This window comes from Bufo gargarizans, chromosome 6, assembly GCF_014858855.1.
Source record: "Bufo gargarizans isolate SCDJY-AF-19 chromosome 6, ASM1485885v1, whole genome shotgun sequence".
NCBI lineage: Eukaryota > Metazoa > Chordata > Amphibia > Anura > Bufonidae > Bufo > Bufo gargarizans.
In genome coordinates, this window is record NC_058085.1 from 66,356,793 (window position 1) to 66,381,393 (window position 24,601).

The following is a 24,601-nucleotide window of genomic DNA, read 5'->3' on the forward strand; positions in this document are numbered from 1 at the left end:
GGGCAATAAAGATACAGTCTTGTTTGGCTGTTAACCCTTGCTTTGTTAGTGGAAAAAATGGGTTAAAATGGAAAATTAGGCAAAAAAATGAAATTCTCAAATTTCATCCCCATTTGCCAATAACTCTTGTGCAACACCTAAAGGGTTAACAAAGTTTGTAAAATCAGTTTTGAATACCTTGAGGGGTGTAGTTTATAGAATGGGGTCATTTTTGGGTGGTTTCTATTATGTAAGCCTCGCAAAGTGACTTCAGAGCTGTAGTGGTCCCTAAAAATTGGGTTTTTGTAAATTTCTGAAAAATTTCAAGAATTGCTTCTAAACTTCTAAGCCTTGTAACATCCCCAAAAAATAAAATATCATTCCCAAAATAATTCAAACATGAAGTAGACATATGGGGAATGTAAAGTCATCACAATTTTTAGGGGTATTACTATGTATTACAGAAGTAGAGAAACTGAAACTTTGAAATTTGCTAATTTTTCCCAGTTTTTGGTAAATTTGACATTTTTTTATGCAAAAAAAAATATTTTTTTTAACTTTATTTTACCAGTGTCATGAAGTACAATATGTGACGAAAAAACAATCTCAGAATGGCCTGGATAAGTCAAAGCGTTTTAAAGTTATCACCACTTAAAGTGACAGTGGTCAGATTTGCAAAAAATGGCCTGGTCCTAAGGTGTAATAAGGCTGTGTCCCTAAGGGGTTAAAGGCTATGTACACCTTTTTTTTAAGGGCAATTTTTTTTATTATTGCATTGTACTCATTTTGAGCTAAAAATCATTTTTTCAATTTGTTTTTGTTAAATATTTTGAACCACTGTCTTTGTGCAGCCTTGAGTTTCTCCTGTAGTAGGACCTGAATTTCCACTCTGTTCAGTCAGGCAGCTCAGCTGACAGCTCCTTATCTCTGATCTCTGACCTTATAAACACTCATTATAGCGCAGTTCTTATCTTACTGATAGGAATGTGGCTTAAATAAATGTTTATGCCCTTTTAATAATTTAGAGATAAGGTTTATTAGATGACTGGCACAAAGTGAAAGTAAAACGTACGATTCACACAGCTAGAGAAACCATTAAAGGGAACCTGTCATCAACTTTATGCAGACCTCACTGAGGGCAGCATTGATAGTGACAGAAATGCTGATGTCAGCGATGTGTCACTCATGAGCTAAAAGTAAGTGGTTGCCGAGAACCAGCATCATAATCATTGCAGCCCAGGCCTGGAAAAGAGTCAAATCTACTGTAGAAGAGTCCTGGTTATCCATAATCTCCTGCTCTCTCCCCCATCTGCTGATGATTGGCAGTTCTCTCCTAGAGAGAAAGGGAGAAAACTAGGTAGAAGACTGTCAGTCATCAGCAGGTGGGCAGGAGAGCAGGAATTCATGAATAACCAGGACTCTTCTCAGGTGGCCGGGACTCTTTTCCAGGCCCAGTCTGCAATGATTGTGATGTTGGTTCTCAGCAACCACTTAATTTTAAATGACCGAACTCTGAAATCAACTCGCCTGTCTGTACTTTATTCTGCCGTTAGTATGATCTGCATAAGATTGATGACCGGTTCCCTTTAACCCTTTGTGACCGAACGGCTCACTATTTTTAAAAGGACCAATTGAAAAAATGATTTTCAGCCCAAAATGAGCAAAATGCAATCATAAGGGAAAAAATTGCCCCGGAATGTGTACCTAGCCTTCAAGTAAGTGTTTTATAAGCTGTTAAACATTTAGAGATGAGGGTTATCAGATGATAAAAGTAAAACTTAACCCTTTATGACAAAAACTGTGGCAAACTTTTAATAAAGACCAATTGAAAAAATGAATTATAGCCCAAAAGGAGTAAAATGCAATAAAAAAAAAAAAAAAAAGTTGCCTCTGATGGTGTCGATAGCCTTTAAATCCCTTCAGACATAGACATTCATATAGCACTGACTGGAACAGGCCTGGTGCACATTGCAGAGTTGTTGTCTGTCTGTAGTGGGTGATGCCATGTGGCTCTTTGTCTTTCCAGGATTCGGGCAGTGCCAGGGACACTGACTCCTTTCTGCCTTCCCCCGCTCCATCTGTGCCCCTCCTTGCATCACACAGTTGAGGGTGTGAATAAGAGACCTTTATAAAGGAGGGGGATCTGACTTGGAAGGATTCCCCAGTATGTGCTGGAGAACAGTCTGCTTTATGTGAGTCCCAGCTGGAGCATAAGGCATTGGCCTCTGAACGGAGATATTGAGACAGCAGAGCACGACCCGGGTATTTTAATTTTATTTTTATTTTCTCCAGACAGACTGGCTTGAGCATCGCTCATGTTGTCTGGAGATAGTTCAGCTCATCGCACGCTTCTATTTTATCTGAGGCCATAGCGATTGTGTTTTTTGCCGCCATTCAGATGGGCGTAAAGGTTTGCAAAGGGGAGGATGGGTAGAGGGGAAAAAAATAAAAAAAATAAGCAGTGCCAGGTGCTGGTTGCAGCAACTGTGTGTCATAGTTGAAGAGGTTGTCCCATGAAAAATATCCTACATTTTTTCAAACCGGCACCTGGATCTGAATACTTTTATAATGGCATGTAGTTAAAAATTTAGTATAGCCGTTATTTACAGAAATCTATGTGTATAGCGCCACCTGCTGTTTGTCCTTTTTTCTAAATTCTCTGTCCAGCTCACTGAGGTTGACAATACAACTGACGCCAGCTGCAGCAGACAGGACACGCCCCTGTCAAGTACAAAATAAATCTATCAGAGCAATTGTAGCAATGAATGCGGAGATCTCTGGATCCATGTGAGGTACAGGGCTGGTCTTAAGTTTGTTAGAAAGAGGCTGCCATGCAGGGGCGTACCTAGAGCATTTGGCACCCGGGGCGAACCCCCCCCCCCCCCCCTCCCTGTGGACATCTGAATGGAGCCTTACAGGGGGGTGATCAATGACAGAGGGGTGATCACCCATATAGACTACCTGATCACCTCCGTCATTGATCACCCCCCTGTAAGGCTCCATTCAGACGTCCGCATGTGTTTTGCGGATCCGATCCATGTATCAGTGGATCCGTAAAAATCATACGGACGTCTGAATGGAGCCTTACAGGGGGGTGATCAATGACGGAGGTGATCAGGGAGTCTATATGGGTGATCACCCGCCTGTAAGGCTCCATTCAGACGTCCGTATGATTTTTACGGATCCATGGATACATGGATCGGATCCGCAAAACACATACGGATGTCTGAATGGAGCCTTACAGGGGGGTGATCAATGACAGGGGGTGATCAGGGAGTGTATATGGGTGATCACCCCTCTGTCATTGATCACCCCCCTGTAAGGCACCAATCAGACATCCGCATGTGTTTTGCGGATCCGATCCATGTATCAGTGGATCCGTAAAAATCAAACGGACCTCTGAATGGAGCCTTACAGGGGGGTGATCAATGACAGGGGGGTGATCAGGGAGTCTATATGGGGTGATCAGGGGTGATCAGTGGTTCAAAAGGGGTTAATAAGTGACAGGGGGGGGGTGTAGTGTAGTGGTGTTTTGTTGTACTTTACAGAGCTGCCTGAGTCCTCTGGTGGTCGATCCAAACAAAAGGGACCACCAGAGGACCAGGTAGCAGGTATATTAGATGCTGTTATCAAAACAGCGTCTAATATACCTGTTAGGGGTTAAAAAAATCAGATCTCCAGCCTGCCAGCGAGCGATCGCCGCTGGCAGGCTGGAGATCCACTCGCTTACCTTCCGTTGTAATTAAGGGGGGGTGTTATTAAGGGAGGGGGTGTAATTAAGGGGAGAAGAGAGGGTGTAATTAAGGGGGGGGGGTGCAGGATTTGTTCATTTTATTGATGGGGATTTGGATTTTTTTTCTTTTTGGTGCAGATGGAAAGTGATTTTTTTTAAGGGGGTGCAGGCTGCACCCCCCTTAAAAAAAATCACTTTCCATCTGCACCAAAAAGAAAAAAAATCCAAATCCCCATCAATAAAATGAACAAATCCTGCACCCCCCCCCCTTAATTACACCCTCTCTTCTCCCCTTAATAACAAACCCCCCCCCCCCTTAATTACACCCCCCTCCCTCCCCACCTTAATTACACGGTACACCCCGACCCCCCCCCCCTTAATTACACAATTATTTACTTAACTTTACTTGTGTTTGTCTCACATTTATTTTGATGATGCCCCCCGCCGTCCGACCGCTGCGCTGGTATAATAGATGGATCATGGATGGGATCCTTCTGATCCGTGAAGGCAGCGGCGCGGCGTCAGCGTCGTGACGTCGTCACGTCATGTTGCGCGCCGCCTGCCGCCGCAATAATCCTTCTTCCACTGGACCGAAGCCGGCGCCTGGCAGTGGATGGAGCCGGGGGCGGGTGACTCCGGCGTCAGCACCCCCCTTGTGAGTGGCACCCGGGGCGGCCCGCCCCCCCCCTTAGTACGCCACTGCTGCCATGTACTCTATGGTATTTGATTTTCACTTTTTACATTACTTATGGGATAATCCCTTTAATTGAGGGCAGGCGTGCTCGGAGGCAGGAGGATCAATGTGAAGATGCCTTCTCATAGGGTCTGGATCACTTTGAGACTTGTATCACTTAACATTAGTCCCCCCCCCCATCATGTAGTGTCTACAATGGTTCTACATACGTGGCCATTGGTTGCCTAATTGAACATTCACCCAAATTATTTACTCCTATGTTACTCAATGATGGCACTTTATGCACGTAAAACTGGAAAATCCCTCTCTTGGTCAGCGTCCCATGAGCATTGAGCCATCTCCCATTTTCTGACCTCACCTTCCTGTGCTGACCTCCCAACTTCTGTTTTGTAGGAAGTGGAAAAACGTGACGCGCTGCACTACTGAATAAATGCCATGCCTTTTGGTTACCAGAAGTAGTGCACTATGGTTATTAGGTAGGGTAAATGCTGTAGTGCACGGCGCGGCCGTTCTGATGAAGGAACGAGTAGGCTGGGTTGTCCAGCTTTCTTTTTAATTTGTTGTACCTGCGGAAGGATCCATACTCGCCTGCTCCCTGCTGTTCCGTTCCACCTCCTTGGCTCTCTTTAGTGGTCTTCTGATGTCCGGCCTGCAAACTTCCGGACAGGAAGCCGGAACTGTTGGCAAAACGTGTGCCAACTGATTGCATTTTAAGACTGATCAGGATCCTGATCCGTCTTACAAAAGAGATCCGGCACTAATACATTCCTATGGGAAAAAAAATGCCGGATCCGGCATTCAGGCAAGTCTTAAGTTTTTTTGGCCGGAGATAAAACCGTAGCATGCTGCTGTTTTATATTTTGCCTGATCAGTCGAAATTACTGAACTGAAGACATCCTGATACATCCTGAACGGATTACTCTCTATTCAGAATGCATGGGGATAATCCTGATCAGTTCTTCTCCGGTATAGAGCCCCTAGGATGGAACTCATTCCCGGAAAAGAAAAATGCTATTGTGAAAGTACCCTAAGCAGTTCAGCGCTAGGTGTCATATAGGAGGTGACTGGAGGGGGTGAGAACTTGGCTGCCATTCTGTACAGTAGAGGAGTTCATCTAACTAAGCTGCTATCCACTCTGTATGGCTGAGCAAGACTCAAGAAATCCTTTACCTGGTGGAAATGGGGTATAGCAGATTTAGAGGCCTCACATATGAAGGAACTCAGTTACACTTGGAGATCCACAGTTATAAGCGCCAGAGACCAACTTATACAGCCGAAATGGCTACATAGGGTGTATTATACACCTAATAGATTCCTTCAGATGCCTAAACTACCAAGTCCCCAATGTACACGATGCGCACATGATAGAGACGTCTTCTTCCATATGGTATGGCAATGCCCAATTATTCAGAGCTTCTGGGCGGAGGTTCACTCTTTTATATAAACACTAAAATTGGCCTTCCAGATGTTTGCACACCGATAACGAGTCCTATTCCTACTAAATACGGTAGAGGATTATACAGATTGCTCTTGTATTATACAAGGAAAACCATTCTTTTGAAATGGAAGACTCCCAAAATTCCCACTAAACAACATTGGGTACAATTAGTCAACTCGCTTGTCTATGAGCATAGGGGAGTCCCTGACCGATTCCTTAAAATCTGGGATCCATGGATTAGTGCTCATACAGTACTACCTTAAGCGGGTTTGTTTCTTTTCTCAGGTTGACTGATTGTGTTCGACGCAATTTTGTATCTCATACCTAGAACTCTGCTGTTGCCTCCTTAAAATGGTGCCATATGTTGTTTTTTTTTATTTATTTTTTATTTTATTATTTTATTCTCCTATCCGGTATTGTGACATGGCCTTGTTTCAGCGGTGGGTGTGTTGCATGTGAATTGTCATATCCTGGGTTTTGTTGTGCTCTTTTTAATATGAATAAAAATAGACTATTAAAAAAATTCTGTACAGTAGAGGATCTGATTATCGTCCATCCCACCATACTGTGAATCGATGCTCTGTCTTGGGAGGAATGAGCTCACCAGGAACGGGGCAGTCTAAAGAGCGAGACATAAAAGCTCATTTTATTTCATCTTTGTATTTGACTGTTTGGCAGGAGGAGAAGTCCATGAGATTGCGAAGCCTGCTGAGATGGCCGGCCGTGACCTTCCCCATGGTGGTTGTGAAATGATTGTTTTCTCATCTCATCATATGATTGTGTCATGCGTCTTTTTCGAGAAGTCACGTCTCCCATTGTTCAACCTGCAGAATTTCACACAGGACATGGTAGAAATTGACACCGATTATTCCCCCCCCAAGCAGGGTATGGATGAGATCTCTTAGAGGGGTTTTCCAGGATTTTGATACTAATGATCTATCCTTAGGAAAAGATAGAGCATGTCCTATTCTTGCTCGCAATCGCAGACAAGAATAGACATTTCTATCACAGCTGGTATCGCAATTTGTGTACCGCAAAACACTAAAGGTAAATGCACACGTTCAGGATTTACGTGCGGACAATCCTCACTGAAATCTGACCGCATCAATTGGTGCAGATTTTCCTGTCCCCATCGAAGTAAATGGAGAAAATGCAGACAGGAAAAATAAAATAAATTGACATGCTGCGGATTAAAAAATCTGCACCGTAGGTCAAAATCCACATGGAAAAACTACCCATCGTGTGCATGACTTCAAATTCTCTTAGAATACAATGTGCATGACCTACGGTGCGGACTTTCCGCACACAATCCTGATCGTGTGCATTTGCCCTAAGGCCCCCTTCACACGGGTCCATACACATGTGATTTATACTTTTGTCCCTGCCGCCGTCTCCTAAAATATGCTAATGAGCCTCTAGGTGCTACGAGGGTGTTGATTCAGCACCTATAGGCTCGGTCTAAGAACCTTTTGAGTGACGTCCGACTTCTCCTGATTGGCAAAGGAATCCTGCGCCGTCCCGTTTTGTATTCGGCGCAGTGAGGAAGCCGGCACCAGGAGCGCGTCCTTCACTCACTGCGTCTGCACCGAATACAAAACGGGACGGCGCAGGCACAACATTTCTTCGCCGATCAGGAGAAGTCGGACATCACTCAAGAGGACCTGGGCGTGCTAAATGGAGGACCGGGGCGTGCTAAATGGAGGACCTGGGCGTGCTAAATGGTTCTTAGACGGAGCCTCTAGGTGCTGAATCAACGCCCTCGTAGCACCTAGAGGCTCATTAGCATATTTTAAAAGTGTATTTTTTAGGAGAACGGTGTCCGGGACAAAAGTATAAATCACACTGTTATGTACTGCTGATATTAGCACATCACTAATGTCAGTCAGCTACATAACAGAATTTCTGATGGTAGAAACCCTTTAATACAGAATGCTAAGTATAATGTCAATTGAGGGTTAAAAAATAATAAAACATAACTCGCCTCATCCACTTGATCGTGCAGCCGGCATCGTCGTCTTTCGTCTATCAGGACCTGCAAAAGGACCTTTGACGTCACCGCGCTCACCACGTGGTGAGAGAGATTACGTCAGCGCAGGTCCTGCTGAATGAAGGAAGATAGAAGAGCCTTCTATCTTTATTCAGAAGGACCTGCGATGACGTCACTGCGCTCACCACGTGGTGAGAGAGATTACGTCAAAGGTCCTTTTGCAGGTCCTGATAGACGAAAGACGACGATGCCGGCTGCACGATCAAGTGGATGAGGCGAGTTATGTTTTTGTTTTTTAACCCCTCAAGGCACATTTTACTTAGCATTCTGTATTAAGAATGCTACTTAACTATGTTATAAGGGAAAATAATGCAGTGAATAGACTTTAATGGGGTCCGGGGTTGCTCATCCCTATCATCTCCTAGCAATCATGCGTGAAAATCGCACCGCATCCGTACTTGCTTGCGATTTTCATTCAGCCCCATTAATTTCTATGGGGCCTGCGTTGCGTTAAAAACGCAGAATATAGAACATCCTGTGATTTTTCACGCAACGCACAAGTGATGCGTGAAAATCACCGCTCATCTGAACAGCCCCATTGAAGTGAATGGGTCCGGATTCAGTGCGGGTGCAATGCATTCACCTCACGCATTGCACCCGCGCGCAATTCTCGCCCGTGTGAAAGGGGCCTAAGTTGTATACTTCAGGATTCCTTTTACTGTAAGTCCCATTCAGGAATCCTTCTCCTGAGAACATGGATGTGTCCCTGATTTCTGTTGAATTTCTAAAAGATGGGGAGAGAAGATTTTTTTGTACATTAGTCCACCCATTTGCTGGACCAGCTGCTAGGCATGCTGGGCATTGTAGTGTTATCCTCAGAATCAGATGATGAGTAGACACTTCGTTTAGATATGTCTGCAGTCGGCTATGCATATTGTGGAAGGGGAAAATTCTTGGAAATCATAAGAAATATTTACAAATCTTCAATTTTAGCGCTTGGCGAGCCAATACCCACTGTACAGAGCGCCTTTCATTTCACTGGTCACATGATTAGTCACCTGACGCAGCACAGCCCTAGCAGTGACGGTAGTCACCTAGTATAGCTGATTTCCCCTGTAACTGGGGCTGCCTGACAGACAGCGTTTTAGAAGTACAATCCCGTGAACCGGACCACAAAAAAGCCTGGGATTTATTTAAAGGGAACCTGTCACCGGAATTTAGGGTATAGAGCTGAGGACATTGGTTGCTAGATGGCCGCTAGCACATCCACAATAACCAGTCCCCATAGCTCTGTGTGCTTTTATTGTGGGGGGGAAAAAAAACGATTTGATACATATGCAAATTAACCTGAGAGGAGTCCTGTCCCTGAATCATCTCACATACAGGACTCATCTCAGGTTAATTTGCATATGTATCAAATCGTGTTTTTTCCACAATAAAAGCACACAGAGCTATGGGGACTGGGTATTGTGGATGTGCTAGCGGCCATCTAGCAACCCATGTCCTCAGCTCTATACACAAAATCCCGGTGACAGGTTCCCTTTAAGCCCTACACAGAAGTGGGGACTCCAAAGACCTACTGATAGGGACCTTAGATTGTGAGCCCCATTGGGGACAGTTGGATGATAATGTCTGTAAAGCGCTGCGGAATATAGTAGTGCTATATAAAATGCATAAAATAAAAATATTTCAGGGGCAGGGATAAAATGTTCCAATTTTGGCGTTTTAAATGTTTGTAAGTGTGCAAGTTATAGTGAAAAACGTATAGTGTAAAAAAAAACACATAATAGATTAAAAATGAAGTAAAAAGTAAACTAAAGAAAAGAAGTACAGATGTAAGGCTACCCCCAACCGGACATGTAGTATATCAAAATCAACAGTAGGTGATGACTAAGGCCTCATGCACACAAACGTTTTAGTTTTTTTTTGAGGTCCGCAAAAACGGTGTAGGTTGTTCCGTGATCCGTGTCCGTTTTTTCTTCCGTGGGTCTTCCTTGATTTTTGGAGGATCCAAGGACCTGAAAAATTGAAAAAAAAAAAATCTAAGTCAAGTTTGCCTTTGAAATAATAGGAAAAAACTGACACGTTTCACAGACACGGATGTTAATCTTGTGTGCATCCGTAATTTTTCACGAACCCATTGACTTGAATGGGTCTGTGAACCGTTGGCTGTGAAAAAAATAGGACAGGGTTTTTTTATTTTTTTGACGGACAGGAAACACGGATCACGGATGCGGCTGCAAAACGGTGCATTTTCCGATTTTTCTACGGACCCATTGAAAGTCGATGGGTCCGCGAAAAAAAAACTGAAAACGGCACAATGGCCACGGATGCACACAACGGTCGTGTGCATGAGGCCTAACAGAAATGAAAAGTAAATTTTTCTGCTAATCTTATAATTTACCCTAAAATAACCTTAAGTGTAAATTTTTTTTTTTTTTTTTATATATATTTACTTTGTCAAATTATAAGAGTGAAATATTCTAATTAAAGCAAACCCTGCACTGGTTACATAAAAAAATAAAAAAAAATGCAGCAAAAATGGCAGTCAACAAAGAACGTTATAGCCCTGTGCAAAAAATAAAAGTGACAGTTCTCCTGGGCTTGAAAAACATAATATTTCAAATGCAGATTAACTTGGTTTATGAAGAAATAATGTAGCACACAATGGGAAAGATTTATTATGGTTCTTTCACTGGTATAACTAATATATGGTATACGTTCCACCTGTCAAAATCAAATCACTGTCGTTTGGAACGCTACATTTCTGTTAAAACTGTTACTTTATTAATCAGAAAAACAAAAGGGAAGGGGGACTAACCTATATTAAAAATTCTAGGACACCATCCATTCAGTGTAGGGTCGATATGAGGACCTATAAGCCGCATACACGGTAAATGCAGCTGCGGATGGGGTCACTAGAAATGCCGCAGGCTAGTGCTATACTGCAAGTGAAAGCAGAGGGCCATGGGGCCGTGCTAATTGATTCCACAGAAGTAAGCACTAAGGTGCGGTCAGTGTGCTGATCCTACCAGCTCATGGATCCCTCGACTAAAGTTATGGATAGACTAATCCAGTGATAAACATCTGCCTGCAGAAGCCGATCTCAATTGAATCCATCCGTTCATGTGAAACGGATGTCTAAGAATCGGCCCTGCAGACACGAATCACTGGATCTAAGCTAAGCTGGGTGAAACAGGCAGATCTGGATTGCTGTTGCTCATCTAACTGCAGAGGGCTGAGAACCGCAGACCTCAACTGCAGTGTGAGCGCAAAGCAGATACAAATGAACATTGATTCATCCCCACACCACACTCAACGCGTTTCGCCATAAGGCTCGTCAGGAGCGTGTATCTGTGGTTCGCAGGATAAATATTCAAAGCTGCTGAGCCTCCATTACAGAGGCTGCAGCTGTAAGTACGAGGTGGCCGAACGCGGCCGCTCAGGTGCACAGAATATGAGGAGAGTCCTCCTCCCCTCAACTGAGCCCCGCCTGCAGAACGGCCAATGAGGACGCAGGAGGCGCGGCATCGCCGCATCATCCATCCCGCCCCCATTGTGCCGCCCCCTCGATGAGACCGGCCCAGATGAATGTAATAACATTCTACATTAAAGTTAGAGTAAATATATACGGCGACTTACTACCCTGGCAACGTTTGTATAGCTCCGATCGGGACAGGGATCATGAAGTGGTATGAACTACATTGTATTTTATTTAATTATTTTTTATTTTATTTAATTAGTTGAGGACATCAATCGGTGGTGGTGGAGACAATACAGGAGGGTCAGGAAGGACCCAGCAGCATTTTTACTAGACGGCAATACTGTGATCAGGCTGATTTAAAGGGGCAGTGTATGGTATAATGTGGTATAAGTAATCCACAACCAATAATTACACTATCACACCCCTGGTATCTCCTAGCCCCCTCAATTGCCTAGGTGATCTAATGACATAGAGTCATTAGTAGTCCATGCCGCTGAGACACACGGATCGTGGGCAGTATAGTCATCACCCCTAATGTTCCCCCGTTGCACCTCAGCTCCAGGGATCTAGAGAAAACACACAAAGGAATTATACTCATTTAGTCCCTGGGGCTGGAGCGCACATAGGCGGTAAATCCACTGTGTCTCTTTTTGCAATAACCGCCTATCAAAGTCGCCTCCTCTTGGCGCTCTTCTGACCACCTCCACAGCCTGAAATTTGATGACATCCACATCACCGTTGTGCATGGTCGATATGTGTCTAGCAATCGGGGTATCCGCCCCTTTGCGGATGTCATTTAGATGTTCTGCTATTCTTCTACGGAATTCTCTTGTGGTTTTACCCACATATTGCTTTCCGCAAACACAAGTGGCCAAATATACCAGGCCTCTTGTTTTGCAATTGACAAATGATCTGATAGTAAATCTCTGTTCAGTGACGCTACAGATAAATGTAGCGCCAGTCTGGATTGCAGGGCAAGCCACGCAGCTGCCACAGCGGAAGGTCCCTTTGAGGTTGGTACTCAGCCATGTGGATGTAGTCGGGCCCTGAAAAAAGCTGTGCACCAGGCGATCTCTCAAACTACGTCCACGTCTGTACGTGATTAGAGGTACATCGCCTATCATATCCCCAATATCTGGGTCTGATTTAAGAATACCCCAGTAGGTCGTCAGCAAGTCACGCACTGTGTTGTGTGCTTCATCATATGTGGCTATGATGCGCAACTGGTCCATTCCAGCCGATCCCGACCTAGGGGTAAGGAGGGCATCCCGGTTTTGTGCCAGTGAATGCTGGTACGCTTTAGTTAGTACATGTTGTGGGTACCCCCTACTCCTAAATCTGGTTCGTAGATCACTGGATGCCGTTCTGAAATCCGACATACTGGAGCAGTTACGCCTTACCCGAAGGTATTGCCCTTTTGGAATTCCCCTCTTCAGGGGCAGGGGGTGGCAAGCTGTCCCAACTAAGGAGGCTGTTTGTTGCAGTCTCCTTGCGGAACAGCCGTGTGCCAATATTGCCCATCCTGTCCCTGAAGATGGTTAAATCCAGAAAGTTGATTTGAGATTCCTGGATCTCTGATGTAAAAATAATCCCATAGTGTTTATGTTCAGGTCTGAAACAAACCGATTGAAGTCCTCAACACTCCCAGACCATAAAATCAATACATCATCGATGAAGCGTAACCACAAATTAATGTGGTCAGCCCATCTCTGATTATCCGCGAACACAACTTCACGTTCCCACCAGCCCAGGTAGAGATTGGCGAAGGTCGGGGCACAGGGGCTCCCCATCGCCACTCCCCTGAGCTGGTGGTACATGCGATGATCAAAGGATAAAACAGTTGTGCTCAAGGATAAATTTCATTAGTTCAAGGATAAATTCGTTATGCTGCCAACAATGGGTGCCACGTTGACTAAGGAAAGAGGCCACAACTCCACACCCCCTATCATGGGGTATGGAGCTGTACAAGGCCTCAACATCCAGGCTGGCCAGCATAACGTTCTCACCGAGATGTATTCCTTCCAATTTTTTGATTACATCCATAGAATCACGTACATACGAGGATAGGGACACCGCAAATGGTCGTAAAATCCTATCCACGTATGTACTGATTGGATGTGTCAAACTCCCAGTCCCTGACACAATAGGGACGTCCCTTTAAGGGGTAAGTCCCTTGTGCACCTTGGGTAACCCATAGAAACAAGGGATCTGGGGATGTTTGGGAAACAAAAACTCAAATTCGGATCTACTGATAAGGGCATGATCGTGTGCTGTGTCCAAGAGGTCCTTCAATTGCCTCCTGAACATCTCAGTAGGATTTGATTCCAGCACACGATAACATGATTTATCACTGAGAATGTTCAGACACATGATCTTATATTGCTCACAGTTCATAACGACAATATTCCCTCCCTTGTCCGATGGTTTAATGACAAGGGAGTTGTCGCGTTCCAGTGAAATTAGGGCCTCAATCTCCCTTTTCCGGAGATTGGACTCAGTCCCCTTCAATGTGTCTAGCTTTCTCAGTTGGTCTGTGACGACCTTGAGAAAAATGTCAGGTGGTGTGCCATCACTAAGGGGCGGGTTTTTAGTAGAGGACAATTTGAGGTCCGTAAATGGACCCTCACCAATCTCCCTACTCCCTTCCTCCATAAGGGATGCCAGTAGTTGGATATCCGGCAGGTCATTTATGTCCACACCCAATTCATTGCACTGTTGTTGATTATGTGTAGCAAAGAATTTTTTCCATTTGAGTTTCCTCACGAATAAGGTCAAATCCTTGACCCATTCGAAGGAGCTAAAGGAACAGGTGGGAACAAATGATAGGCCCTTGCTAAGTAGTTCCAGTTCTACCTCCGTAAGTGACCTATCAGACAAGTTAATGATTTGTAACTTGTCCCTGGACCTGTTTTTTCCTAGAGGGTTTCCAGTCTCATAATCAGCTGCACCCATTCTGTGATGGTGTACTATTGGTTCTTGCTGTTTCTGAGACTGTAGGACCTCGTAGTTTGGTTCCCTAAAAAACCTCCCCGTGATCTGGGGTTCCTACCTCTGCCTCCCCTTCCTCTAGGTCCCTTATTAGAGGGTTGGAAGATGGGGTATTGGCTATTCTGGTAGGAGGTACCTTCCACTTCAGTTTCCCCCTCAGAGGATGAGGGTTCTGTCTCAACCTCAAGGGTCCTTGCAGTTTTAGTCGCGAAATCGAGAATGCGCCCTTCTTTAAAATCAGCTTTATCTCTCAAAAATTGAGAGTGCTTACGTTCTTTAAGCTGGGCCGTAAACCGTTCCACCGTCTGTTGCAAAAAGACCTCCTTACGCGTAAATTCAGAGTTACTGGAGAATTTGCTCACTTCTGCAATTTGCTCCTGCAACAATGTGGTGTTTTTAGTGTGCAGGGCCTTTTCCTCCTCCAGCAACAATGCCATAAGTCTGAGGGAGCTCTCAACGGCCTCTTTTTCCCACTTCTTACGGAACTCTGGGGACTGAATTCTGTTGGACGGAAGGAAGGGAATCCGCATACCCCTGGGGACTATTTGATGTTGAATATAGGTTTCCAGGGTTTGAATTTCCCACCACCCTCTGACTTGGTCTTTATAAATTTTGGTGAGTAATTTAAATGAACCAGTGATACTTAATGCACGGTTGGTTGGGGGTAGATCTGCCTCAGAAAAAACCACTCTAGCTTCCTCATCCCATTTATCACTGCAAATACCTGCCGCCAAAAAGCCTGCCATTACTCTCAAGCAATATATAAAGAAAATTTCACTGGTATAACTAATATATGGTATACGTTCCACCTGTCAAAATCAAATCACTGTCGTTTGGAACGCTACATTTCTGTTAAAACTGTTACTTTATTAATCAGAAAAACAAAAGGGAAGGGGGACTAACCTATATTAAAAATTCTAGGACACCATCCATTCAGTATAGGGTCGATATGAGGACCTATGAGCCGCATACACGGTAAATGCAACTGCGGGATGGGGTCACTAGAAATGCCGCAGGCTAGTGCTATACTGCAAGTGAAAGCAGAGGGCCATGGGGCCGTGCTAATTGATTCCACAGAAGTAAGCACTATGGCGCGGTCAGAGTGCTCTGAATCACTGCCAGCTCATGGATCCCTCGACTAAAGTTATGGATAGACTAATCCAGTGATAAACATCTGCCTGCAGAAGCCGATCTCAATTGAATCCATCCGTTCATGTGAAACGGATGTCTAAGAATCGGCCCTGCAGACACGAATCACTGGATCTAAGCTAAGCTGGGTGAAACAGACAGATCTGGATTGCTGTTGCTCATCTACCTGCAGAGGGCTGAGAGCCGCAGACCTCAACTGCAGTGTGAGCGCAAAGCAGATACATATGAACATTAATTCATCCCCACACCACACTCGACGCGTTTCGCCATAAGGCTCGTCAGGAGCGTGTATCTGTGGTTAACAGGATAAATATTCAAAGCTGCTAAGCCTCCATTACAGAGGCTGCAGCTGTAAGTACGAGGTCTGCGGCTCTCAGCCCTCTGCAGGTAGATGTTTATCACTGGATTAGTCTATCCATAACTTTAGTCGAGGGATCCATGAGCTGGCAGTGATTCAGAGCACTCTGACCGCGCCATAGTGCTTACTTCTGTGGAATCAATTAGCATGGCCCTCTGCTTTCACTTGCAGTATAGCACTAGCCTGCGGCATTTCTAGTGACCCCACCCGCAGTTGCATTTACCGTGTATGCGGCTCATAGGTCCTCATATCGACCCTATACTGAATGGATGGTGTCCTAGAATTTTTAATATAGGTTAGTCCCCCTTCCCTTTTGTTTTTCTGATTAATAAAGTAACAGTTTTAACAGAAATGTAGCGTTCCAAACGACAGTGATTTGTTTATTATGGTTCTATGCCAGAAAAGTTTCAAGTTTTGTCTCAAATGCCGTTTCTGCAACAGATTTGTGGCTTCTTAGACTTTTCTGACGCCCTCACCATTTTTCCAGACATCGGGCAGGGGGAGCCTACACAAATATGTGACATAATAATAAGAGGCATGCGCATTACGGACTGGAGGCCGGCCCTTTCTGTACTGCAGAAAGCACACGGCTGGTATCCGTGTTTTGCGGATTGTGAGCCCTTACAATGGGTTGGCAAAAAAAAAGGATGCTACGCTGACGTCATCCACATTTTTCTGCGCACCATAAAATACATACGTCATATGATTGCACCCTAAATCTCCCCTTTACTTCTGGAAGGCAGAAAACCCTCCAATAATAATGGTAAAGGGGTATTCCGATGCAGTAAACTTGCATAAAATAGGTAAGAAAGAACAAAAATAACGTGAATACTTCCCTTATCGATCCTCCTCTGCTTCGGTCCCCACTCCTCTCCACTTCCCCTTCTCGGGGTCATCCCATTGGAAACGGTTTTTCTTGTCCGCTCATCCATTCTCTGGCTGAGGCAGGTCTTCTCTGTGGCCAGTGATTGGCTGAGGAGGCAGGCCTAGTCATTTCCAGGGTGTTGAGCCCGCCAAGAGGAAGCAATGAGCAGCATGAGCCAAACTAGCGGATGAGCAGAGTCTGGGAATTAAGAGAAGTATTCACCGTTTTTTGCTCTTGTTGACCTGCATTTTTTTTTTAATTATGGCCCCAGAATACTCCTTTAAAGGGATATTATATCTACAATTTAATATTGTAAGAAGCAGGCGACCTTGTGGGGCTGATGGCCGAGTGAGTATTCAGGTGACGGCTGTCTTGCCGACTCCCCCATACTCGGCCAACAAGAAGTATAGAGGTAGCCACATGTTCTCGTCTCCTCTAGACCCATAACTCCCATAGAATTTGTGTGATAGGGCAATGCACACCCACCTCTTATGTAGGTGGCTGTGATGGGTGGGCTCTGGGCCACAGAGCATTCCCACAACACTCTGCTATAGAAGTCATCTCCAGAAGACCTTGTAATGGTGACTGAGGTCTTGTCCACATGCAGATTTGGGGGGGGATTTTTACTTAGTATTTTTTATATTTTTTTCATGCGTTTTAAAAAAAAAAAACACAGGAGGTTGTAATTTCACTTGGAGCGCCCCAGGCTCGTTCCTTCTGTGCGGAGTGCTGTGTATTTGCTTTGCCAAGTATTGACAGATTACAGCGCGCCGTCCCCTGGTACCATTGATCAGAAGAACTGTACTTTGTGATGGATTTTGGGCGGCTCTGTGCAGTTCTATATCTAGTCTGTGTTGTTCCTCTTCGTGGAGGGGGCGTTTTGGTATTCCATGTATGTGTGATCTAGTCATTTCCCCCCCACCGACCTTCCATTAAACCACATTGCCCTACTCCTTTCAGTGCCATGCCCCTTGCTTAGAGCTGCTGTATGGGTTTTATCTTGTATGACGGCATGTAACTTCCTGTTATTACTCACAGTTTCGCCTTCCTCCTTTCAGCGTGGAGACGTCGGAGCCAAACCAAATTTCTGGACGGGACTGCAGTGCAATGAGAAGCCCCGTGGTCTAGAGCCAGATGATCCCGGGCCACACTGACTAGCAGGTACCCCTACCCTCTGCAGTCCTTCCGTAGTCCCACGGCACATCAATTACTACATAGGACCTGGCACCATCATTGTTTTTATGTTCTGCCATCTGTTCCACAAGATGTCTTTACTTATAGAGCCGAGCATTATATTTAATATCTGCAGAACAGATTAATAAACCTCATTGTGGATGACTGAATTCTTCTAAAGGGAATCTGTTACCTACTTCTACTGTCAGGGTTGTCTGTCTTTCCAAAACAGAGGAAATAAATTGTGTTCCGTATGCTAATGAGGCTCAAAGTGCCCAGCGGGATGTAATCAAGCCCGTACCCGCTTCTTCATTTGTTCCTAGTACCTCCGCTTGTGCCTTCCAGTCCGCCCCCTCCTATGCTATGTCACTAGCTTCATTCAGCTCTCCCGCCAGGTCATAGTCTGCCTGACCGAAATCTTGCGCAAGTGCAGAACAGAAAACTGACGCTGACCTGGCAGGCAGAGTTGAATGAAGATGGAGACTTCGCAGAGGAAGGGCTGGCTGGAAGGTGCAATGGGAGGCACTAGGCACAAGTGAAGAGGCAGGTATAGGCTGTTGGAGGAGGTGGGCATGTGCTCCTGAAACCGTTGATAAAGCCCCGCTGGGCACTTTGAGCCTAATTAGCATACTGAACAAAGTTAATTTTCTGGCTGTGAGAAAGACAGATAATCCTGACAGAGGTATAGTTTTATTAATGGTAGACCGAGCTACAGTGCATTGGTTAAAGAGGACCTTTCATGGGTCCAGACCAGGGGCGTTGCTAGGCTTAAACATTCGGGGCCTGAGCCCCTGATGTTTTGTCCCAGGCCCGAATGTCCTGCCTGCTAGATACAACTATATTGCCATCCTCAGGACGGCAATACAATTGAATCTAATGCACTGCAAGATCTAAAGGACCTGTGATGACATCACGGGTCATGTGATCAGTACAGAAGGCAGGGGTTGAGAAGGACCTGCAATGTCACAATCATGTGACCAGTGCAGGAGAGGAGGATCTTGAGCAGTGAGAAGGAAAAGTCCTGGAGAAGAAGCTGTGGTGATGTCTGCTACATGAGGAGAGGTAAGTGAAGGGAGAGGCAGAGCAATGCTGAGATTTGTGGTTATTTAACTGGGACTGTATGTTAGGGCTGAGGGGAGGGATGTTATCATGGGACTAAATGTTCAAGGGTGATGTTATTTACATGGGACTGTATATTGATGGTGGCTGTGGGAGTGGGTGATGTTATTTACATAGGACTATATGTTGAAGGCGGCTGTGGGAGGGGGTAATGTTATTTACATTGGACTGTATAGTGATGGTGGCTGGGGGAGGGAGTGATGTTATTTTACATGGGACTCTATGACGGAGGGAGGGAAATAGTGTTATTTACATAGGACTGTATGGTGGAGGGTCTGAGGAATTATAGTTTGTGAGGACACTAAAGGGAGGAATTTAACTAAAGGGGGCACTGCAGGGGAGAGTATTATAACAGTAGGGGGCGATATAAATACTGGAGGCACTGTAGGGGCATTTTAAATCCAGGGGACATTAGGCGTTCTTACTACTGGGGGCTCTATAGGAGGGACTTATAGATCCGCCTTATTTCTACTAAGAGCACTATGGGGGGGGGGGGGCTTATTAATACTGAGGGGTCTGTAGAGAACTTTATTACCACTGGGAGAACAACAGGGGGGCTTATTTCTACTGGGGGCTCTGTGAGGGCATTATTAATAAAGGAGGGTTCTTCTATTAATGGGAGCGATATCACTGTTTTTCTGCTGGAGAAGCCTACCGCTAGTGTGAAAGTAGTCTTATAAAACTGGGCCATATTCATTGGGGCTTGGGCCCCAGATCTTTTTAAACCCTAGCAACACCCCTGTTCCAGACATTATGAAATAACTAGCAGGTTATATAGGGCATAGTGCAGGGATGTAATATTGCTTACTACTAGTTGGTCTGGGCGCCGCTCCGTTCGCACGCTGTGCCCCCCTGCAGTTTTCCCGCCTGGTATGCTAATGAATAGCATCAGTACAGGGAGGAGGAGACTGCCCAGTTTCTCAATGGGCGTGTCCTTCTCCCTGGCTGTAGCGCAGTCCAATCACAGCGGAGAGCGTGACAGCCAGGGAGAAGGTGAGCTTTTTCTTTCTCCCTGGCTGTGAATCTCTCTGCTGTACATGCACTACTTTATTGCGCTGCGGAGTGTCAGATGAGTCCTGTTGGCGCCCGTGCATTGCGGACCGCAATTTGCGAGTCCTGGCCGGCACATGTTTGCGTGCATGAGCACTAATGGATGCAGTTTTTGGTGTGGATTTGGGGGAGATTTATCTCCCTGCACCTCTTTTTGGCTTAAGGTCGCAAACCTCGTGTTTGCAACTTTTTAAATGCTACTTGTGCCAAATTTTGTAGCTAGTCACGTTTTCACCAGTTTCTGAACGGTTGGCAAGGACAAGCGTGTCCAACATTTTACTTCATTTGTGCCTGAAGATGGAAATCTATGGAAGCTCTGAACTGCTGTAGATTTCATTCTGGCACACAGACAGTCGGAGTATGTGCTTAATTTATTATGAGGCCTGCTCCTCTTCATAAATTAGTCGCATCCTCCTGCAGAGCAGGAGATTTTAAAAACTAGTGTAAAACGCTGGTCTTTGATAAATCTTGCATGCCCCTATCAAAGTGCATAGGGTGCTGCAGTTAGACAGGGCAGAACCTCTAGGTGTAACAGCAACACCCCCGTTGCTTCTAGAGGCTCATTTGTATATATTAAAGCATAATTTTTCTCAGTAATACAGGCACATATGGACATGGGACCAACACAGATGCCTTCAGCTGCCAAGTGCACATGTAACAGGTCAGCCAGTGTCATAGGTACAAAACTGCTGACAGATGCCCTTTTAAGCTTTTGAATAGGAAAGGGCATTATAAGCCACCAACCTCCTCCAGGTCTGTTAGGTCATGCCCGATGTGTTACTTGTGCCTTCTCTGTGTCACGCCTTTTACCCTCTGCTCTTCTTCTCCCTGTGGATTTGCATCATAAATTATTCCCGAGAGGTCTTTACCCTCACAGTCCCGACAGACACGTAGTGAAGGAATAGTGGCGTCATTGTTTCCACACTCTTCCCAATTTCTCAGCGCGCCATTCTCCTCTCCACTTCTGCATTTGTGAATTTGTCCTCCATTGATTGATTTTCTCCCACTCACAGATTCGTATGTGCAACACTCAGCCATCTGTTCCTCCCAGGAGAACGCTGTATTGTGCACACAGACTCCATAGCTCTGTGTATACACTTCTCCGTCACATCGCTGTAATCCTTAGGGGATACATGCACACGGTGCCCAGATTTTTGTGCTGCAAATGCGCAAAGTAATACAGTAGCATAAAAGTCAATGAGCCCTCCCAAACCTCCCGGGCACATTGTGCAATATTTCCAGACGTAAATTTGACTTGCGGTGCGGATTTTACAATCTGCAGCATCTCAGTTTGTCGCGGATCCGTAGCAGATTTGAAGCAAAAATTCCCCCATTGACCTCAGTGGGAAGGCTGTTTTCTGCACTAGATCCGCATAATAAGTTTTTTATACAGATTTTACTTTAAAAAAAATATATAAATCTACATTTTTTTCACCCAAAAGTGGTCGAGTAAGTGCATTTGGCTATTTCCGAAAATCACTTAGCAGAGAGTGGCTGCTCTCACTTCTAGGGTCCCATTCTGAAGATAGTAGGGGGTCCCAGGCATGGGACCAGCTCCTATCGAATATGCCATCAATGTCCCAGATGGGACAAGCCCTTTAAATAAAAAAACGAAACCAAATACTTGCTTCCCGTGGTGCTTGCCCAGTCACAGGCTGAAGCAGCCACATGGGACAAGGCATCATCGCCGGGGAAATCCACAAGCAAACCCACACCAAAGGCGGCACGATTTGGCACAGATTTCCCTGGAGATGATTGACTGCAAGACACCTCCGTCATTGTTTCCTGTAGTACGGAAGACAACGGTTTCACATGGGCATGTTCACACATAGCGGTAGTTTAGCCTACAGTGATTTTAATGTGATGGTCTGTTCAACAGTATGAGTGATTGCACACCACTAACCAAATGGACTACATGTTCTGGCTGACTCCTAAAGCCTACAGTATTATAATATAAAGTGTAACCCCAACCCCTTCCTATGTGACTGGTCTGTTCTATGTGTAGTCAGGAGTCCACTTAATGCCGTATGATCAGGGCTGAAGCTTTGCGATGTGTTAAATTTGCGCATGGACCAGGGACTGGCCCTCCAGAGCCAGAGACGTTCTTTGTAAGTGCTCTCGGCAGAAAAGGACCCTGTTTCTGAGCTTCTTATTGGCATCGTTCATGGGCAACTTATTACCTTCTCTGCACTCGAAACACATGTACGCCCGGTTCACCATGCATGTAGTGGTCGGACCAACAGTTGTCTTTTGTGTATGGCTAGCCTTGAAGGTCCGTTCACATGGGCCAATACATAGGGCAATGATTGGGAACCAGCCTTCCGCGTGAGCCGCATTTACATGCAGCCATCGTCCCTCTGTATGATAATGAATGATCGTTGCTTGGATCATTCACTACCGTACAGGTTCATTGTTGATGGGCTGATTTTATATGATCGGGTCACCGGACAAAACAGCATTTTGTTCATTTGATTGATGGTCTGCAGCGCCCGGTCCGTTTTATCGCACAATTGTTTGCCTATTATCTAATGCCCTTTTTATTATAATACATTTCACTTGCTTTTGTACATTACGCACTGTGCAGTGCCCACTGAGGCTTTTGTCTTTTTACCATGTTATTTTTTTTCTTTCTGCAGATATGGCATCCGTCAATAAAAACGGAAGCAGCTCGCGCCTGCAGAGCCGGAAACCTCCTCACCTCTCCATTACCATCCCTCCTACTGAAGCCGAGCGGGAAGCCAAGCAATTACGGGTACAAAACGGATGATGATCGTGGTGATGAATACAAAGTTAAAAATATTAAATGATGGGGATGAAAAGCCTGGGATAACCATTATTTTACCGTAGTAAATGTATTACTTATTCTAGTACCTGAGCCATTTAGGAAGTGACATGTGGAAAAATCGAGGAAGTTTGGCTGAAAGGGACCATGCCATGATTGATGTAGAAACTGAAAATCAGACATCATATAGTACATGACGATTTCTAAGGCTACTTTCACGCTAGCGTTCAGAACGGATCCGTCTGCATTATATTGTATAAAATTTTCTAAGTGTGAAAGTAGCCTGAGCGGATCCGTCCAGACTTTTACATTGAAAGTCAATGGTGGACGGATCCGTTTGAAGATTGAGCCATAGTGTGTCATCTTCAAACGGATCCGTCCCCATTGACTTACATTGTAAGTCTGGACGGATCCGCACGGGCAGGCGGACACCCGAACGCTGCAAGCAGCGTTCAGGTGTCCGCCTGCTGAGCGGAGCGGAGGCTGAACGCCGCCAGACTGATGCATTCTGAGCGGATCCGCGTCCACTCAGAATGTATTAGTGCTGGACGGAAGCGTTCGGGTCCGCTTGTGAGCCCCTTCAAACGGAGCTCACAAGCGGACAGCCGAACGCTAGTGTGAAAGTAGCCTAAGAAAGCTAGAACCAGCCCTGTACCTCACATGGATCCAGAGATCTCCACATTCACTGCTTCAATTGCTCTGCTAGATTATCTTCCGCCTGGCAGCTCAGGAAGCGTGTCCTTTCTGCTGCAGCCCTCTCCCTGTAACCGCCACAGCTTCTAACCGAACATATGGCTGTTGGCAGTTGAAGATTTTAAACTGAGCACGTTCGACCAGCTCAGAGAGATGGACAAAAAATAATGAAAAAGGACAAACAGCAGGTGGCACTATAAAAATGTGTTTCATTGAATAACTCAGTAGCTATACTACATTTTTAATTACATGCAAGGACAGATGGATGGGTGACTGACAACAGAATGTTTGACAGACAGGCGACAATGATGGACAGATGCAGGGGCAGACTGAGAACCCTCAGGGCCCCCGGGCAAAATAGATCAAGGGCCCCCTTTCAGACCCCACCCATGTTCTGCCTCTAGTCACACCCATGTTCTGCCTCCAGCCACACCCATACCCCGCCTCCACCCCCCGGTCGCGGACGCACCGCGATCGTTACGCCCCTGATCCCATCACTACAGAAATACAGCACCCCATACATCTTACATCCAGTGACGTCTCCTTTGATGTAGATGTTCTCTGTCCTCGTCTTCTCCTTTCAGACCAGATCACCATTTTATTGCCATCCTCAGTCTCTGCAGTTTGACAAAAAAAATTAAAAATCTTAGTTTACTGCTTTTCCATCATCCTCCCATCTTCTGGACAAATCATCCTACTACCCCCAATACTGTGCCGCTGTGCTCCCCAATACTATACTGCAGAAACAGATAATATCCCTAATAACACTAGTACCACACAGAGCCCCCCATATAAAATACCCCTTCTTTGTGGCCTCAGTAGAAGCCCCCATAGTGCCCCATAATAACGTGCCAGTAACAAGTGCCTCCCCCCCATGTGTCAGTAACAAGTGCCTCCCCCCCCATGTGTCAGTAACAAGTGCCTCCCCCCCCATGTGTCAGTAACAAGTGCCTCCCCCCCATGTGTCAGTAACAAGTGCCTCCCCCCCATGTGTCAGTAACAAGTGCCTCCCCCCCATGTGTCAGTAACAAGTGCCTCCCCCCCATGTGTCAGTAGCAAGTGCCTCCCCCCCATGTGTCAGTAGCAAGTGCCTCCCCCCCATGTGTCAG

At 45.5% G+C, this 24,601-nt stretch overlaps 1 protein-coding gene across 5 annotated transcripts in view; it reads left to right on the forward strand.

Annotated features, from left to right (window-relative positions):
* The window catches only part of RHBDF2 (rhomboid 5 homolog 2), a 78,667-nt gene that overhangs the window by 26,030 nt on the left and 28,036 nt on the right, over window positions 1-24,601 (forward strand). For 2 of the 5 annotated variants that reach the window (XM_044296768.1, XM_044296770.1), the window contains 2 exons: window positions 17,734-17,836; window positions 22,654-22,769. In XM_044296768.1, the coding sequence (XP_044152703.1) occupies window positions 22,656-22,769 (114 nt within the window). In that variant the 5' untranslated portion in view covers window positions 17,734-17,836; window positions 22,654-22,655. Of the gene's footprint in view, window positions 1-17,649; window positions 17,837-22,653; window positions 22,770-24,601 lie in introns of those variants that run through there. The other 3 variants (XM_044296769.1, XM_044296767.1, XM_044296772.1) reach the window with 3 other exon arrangements.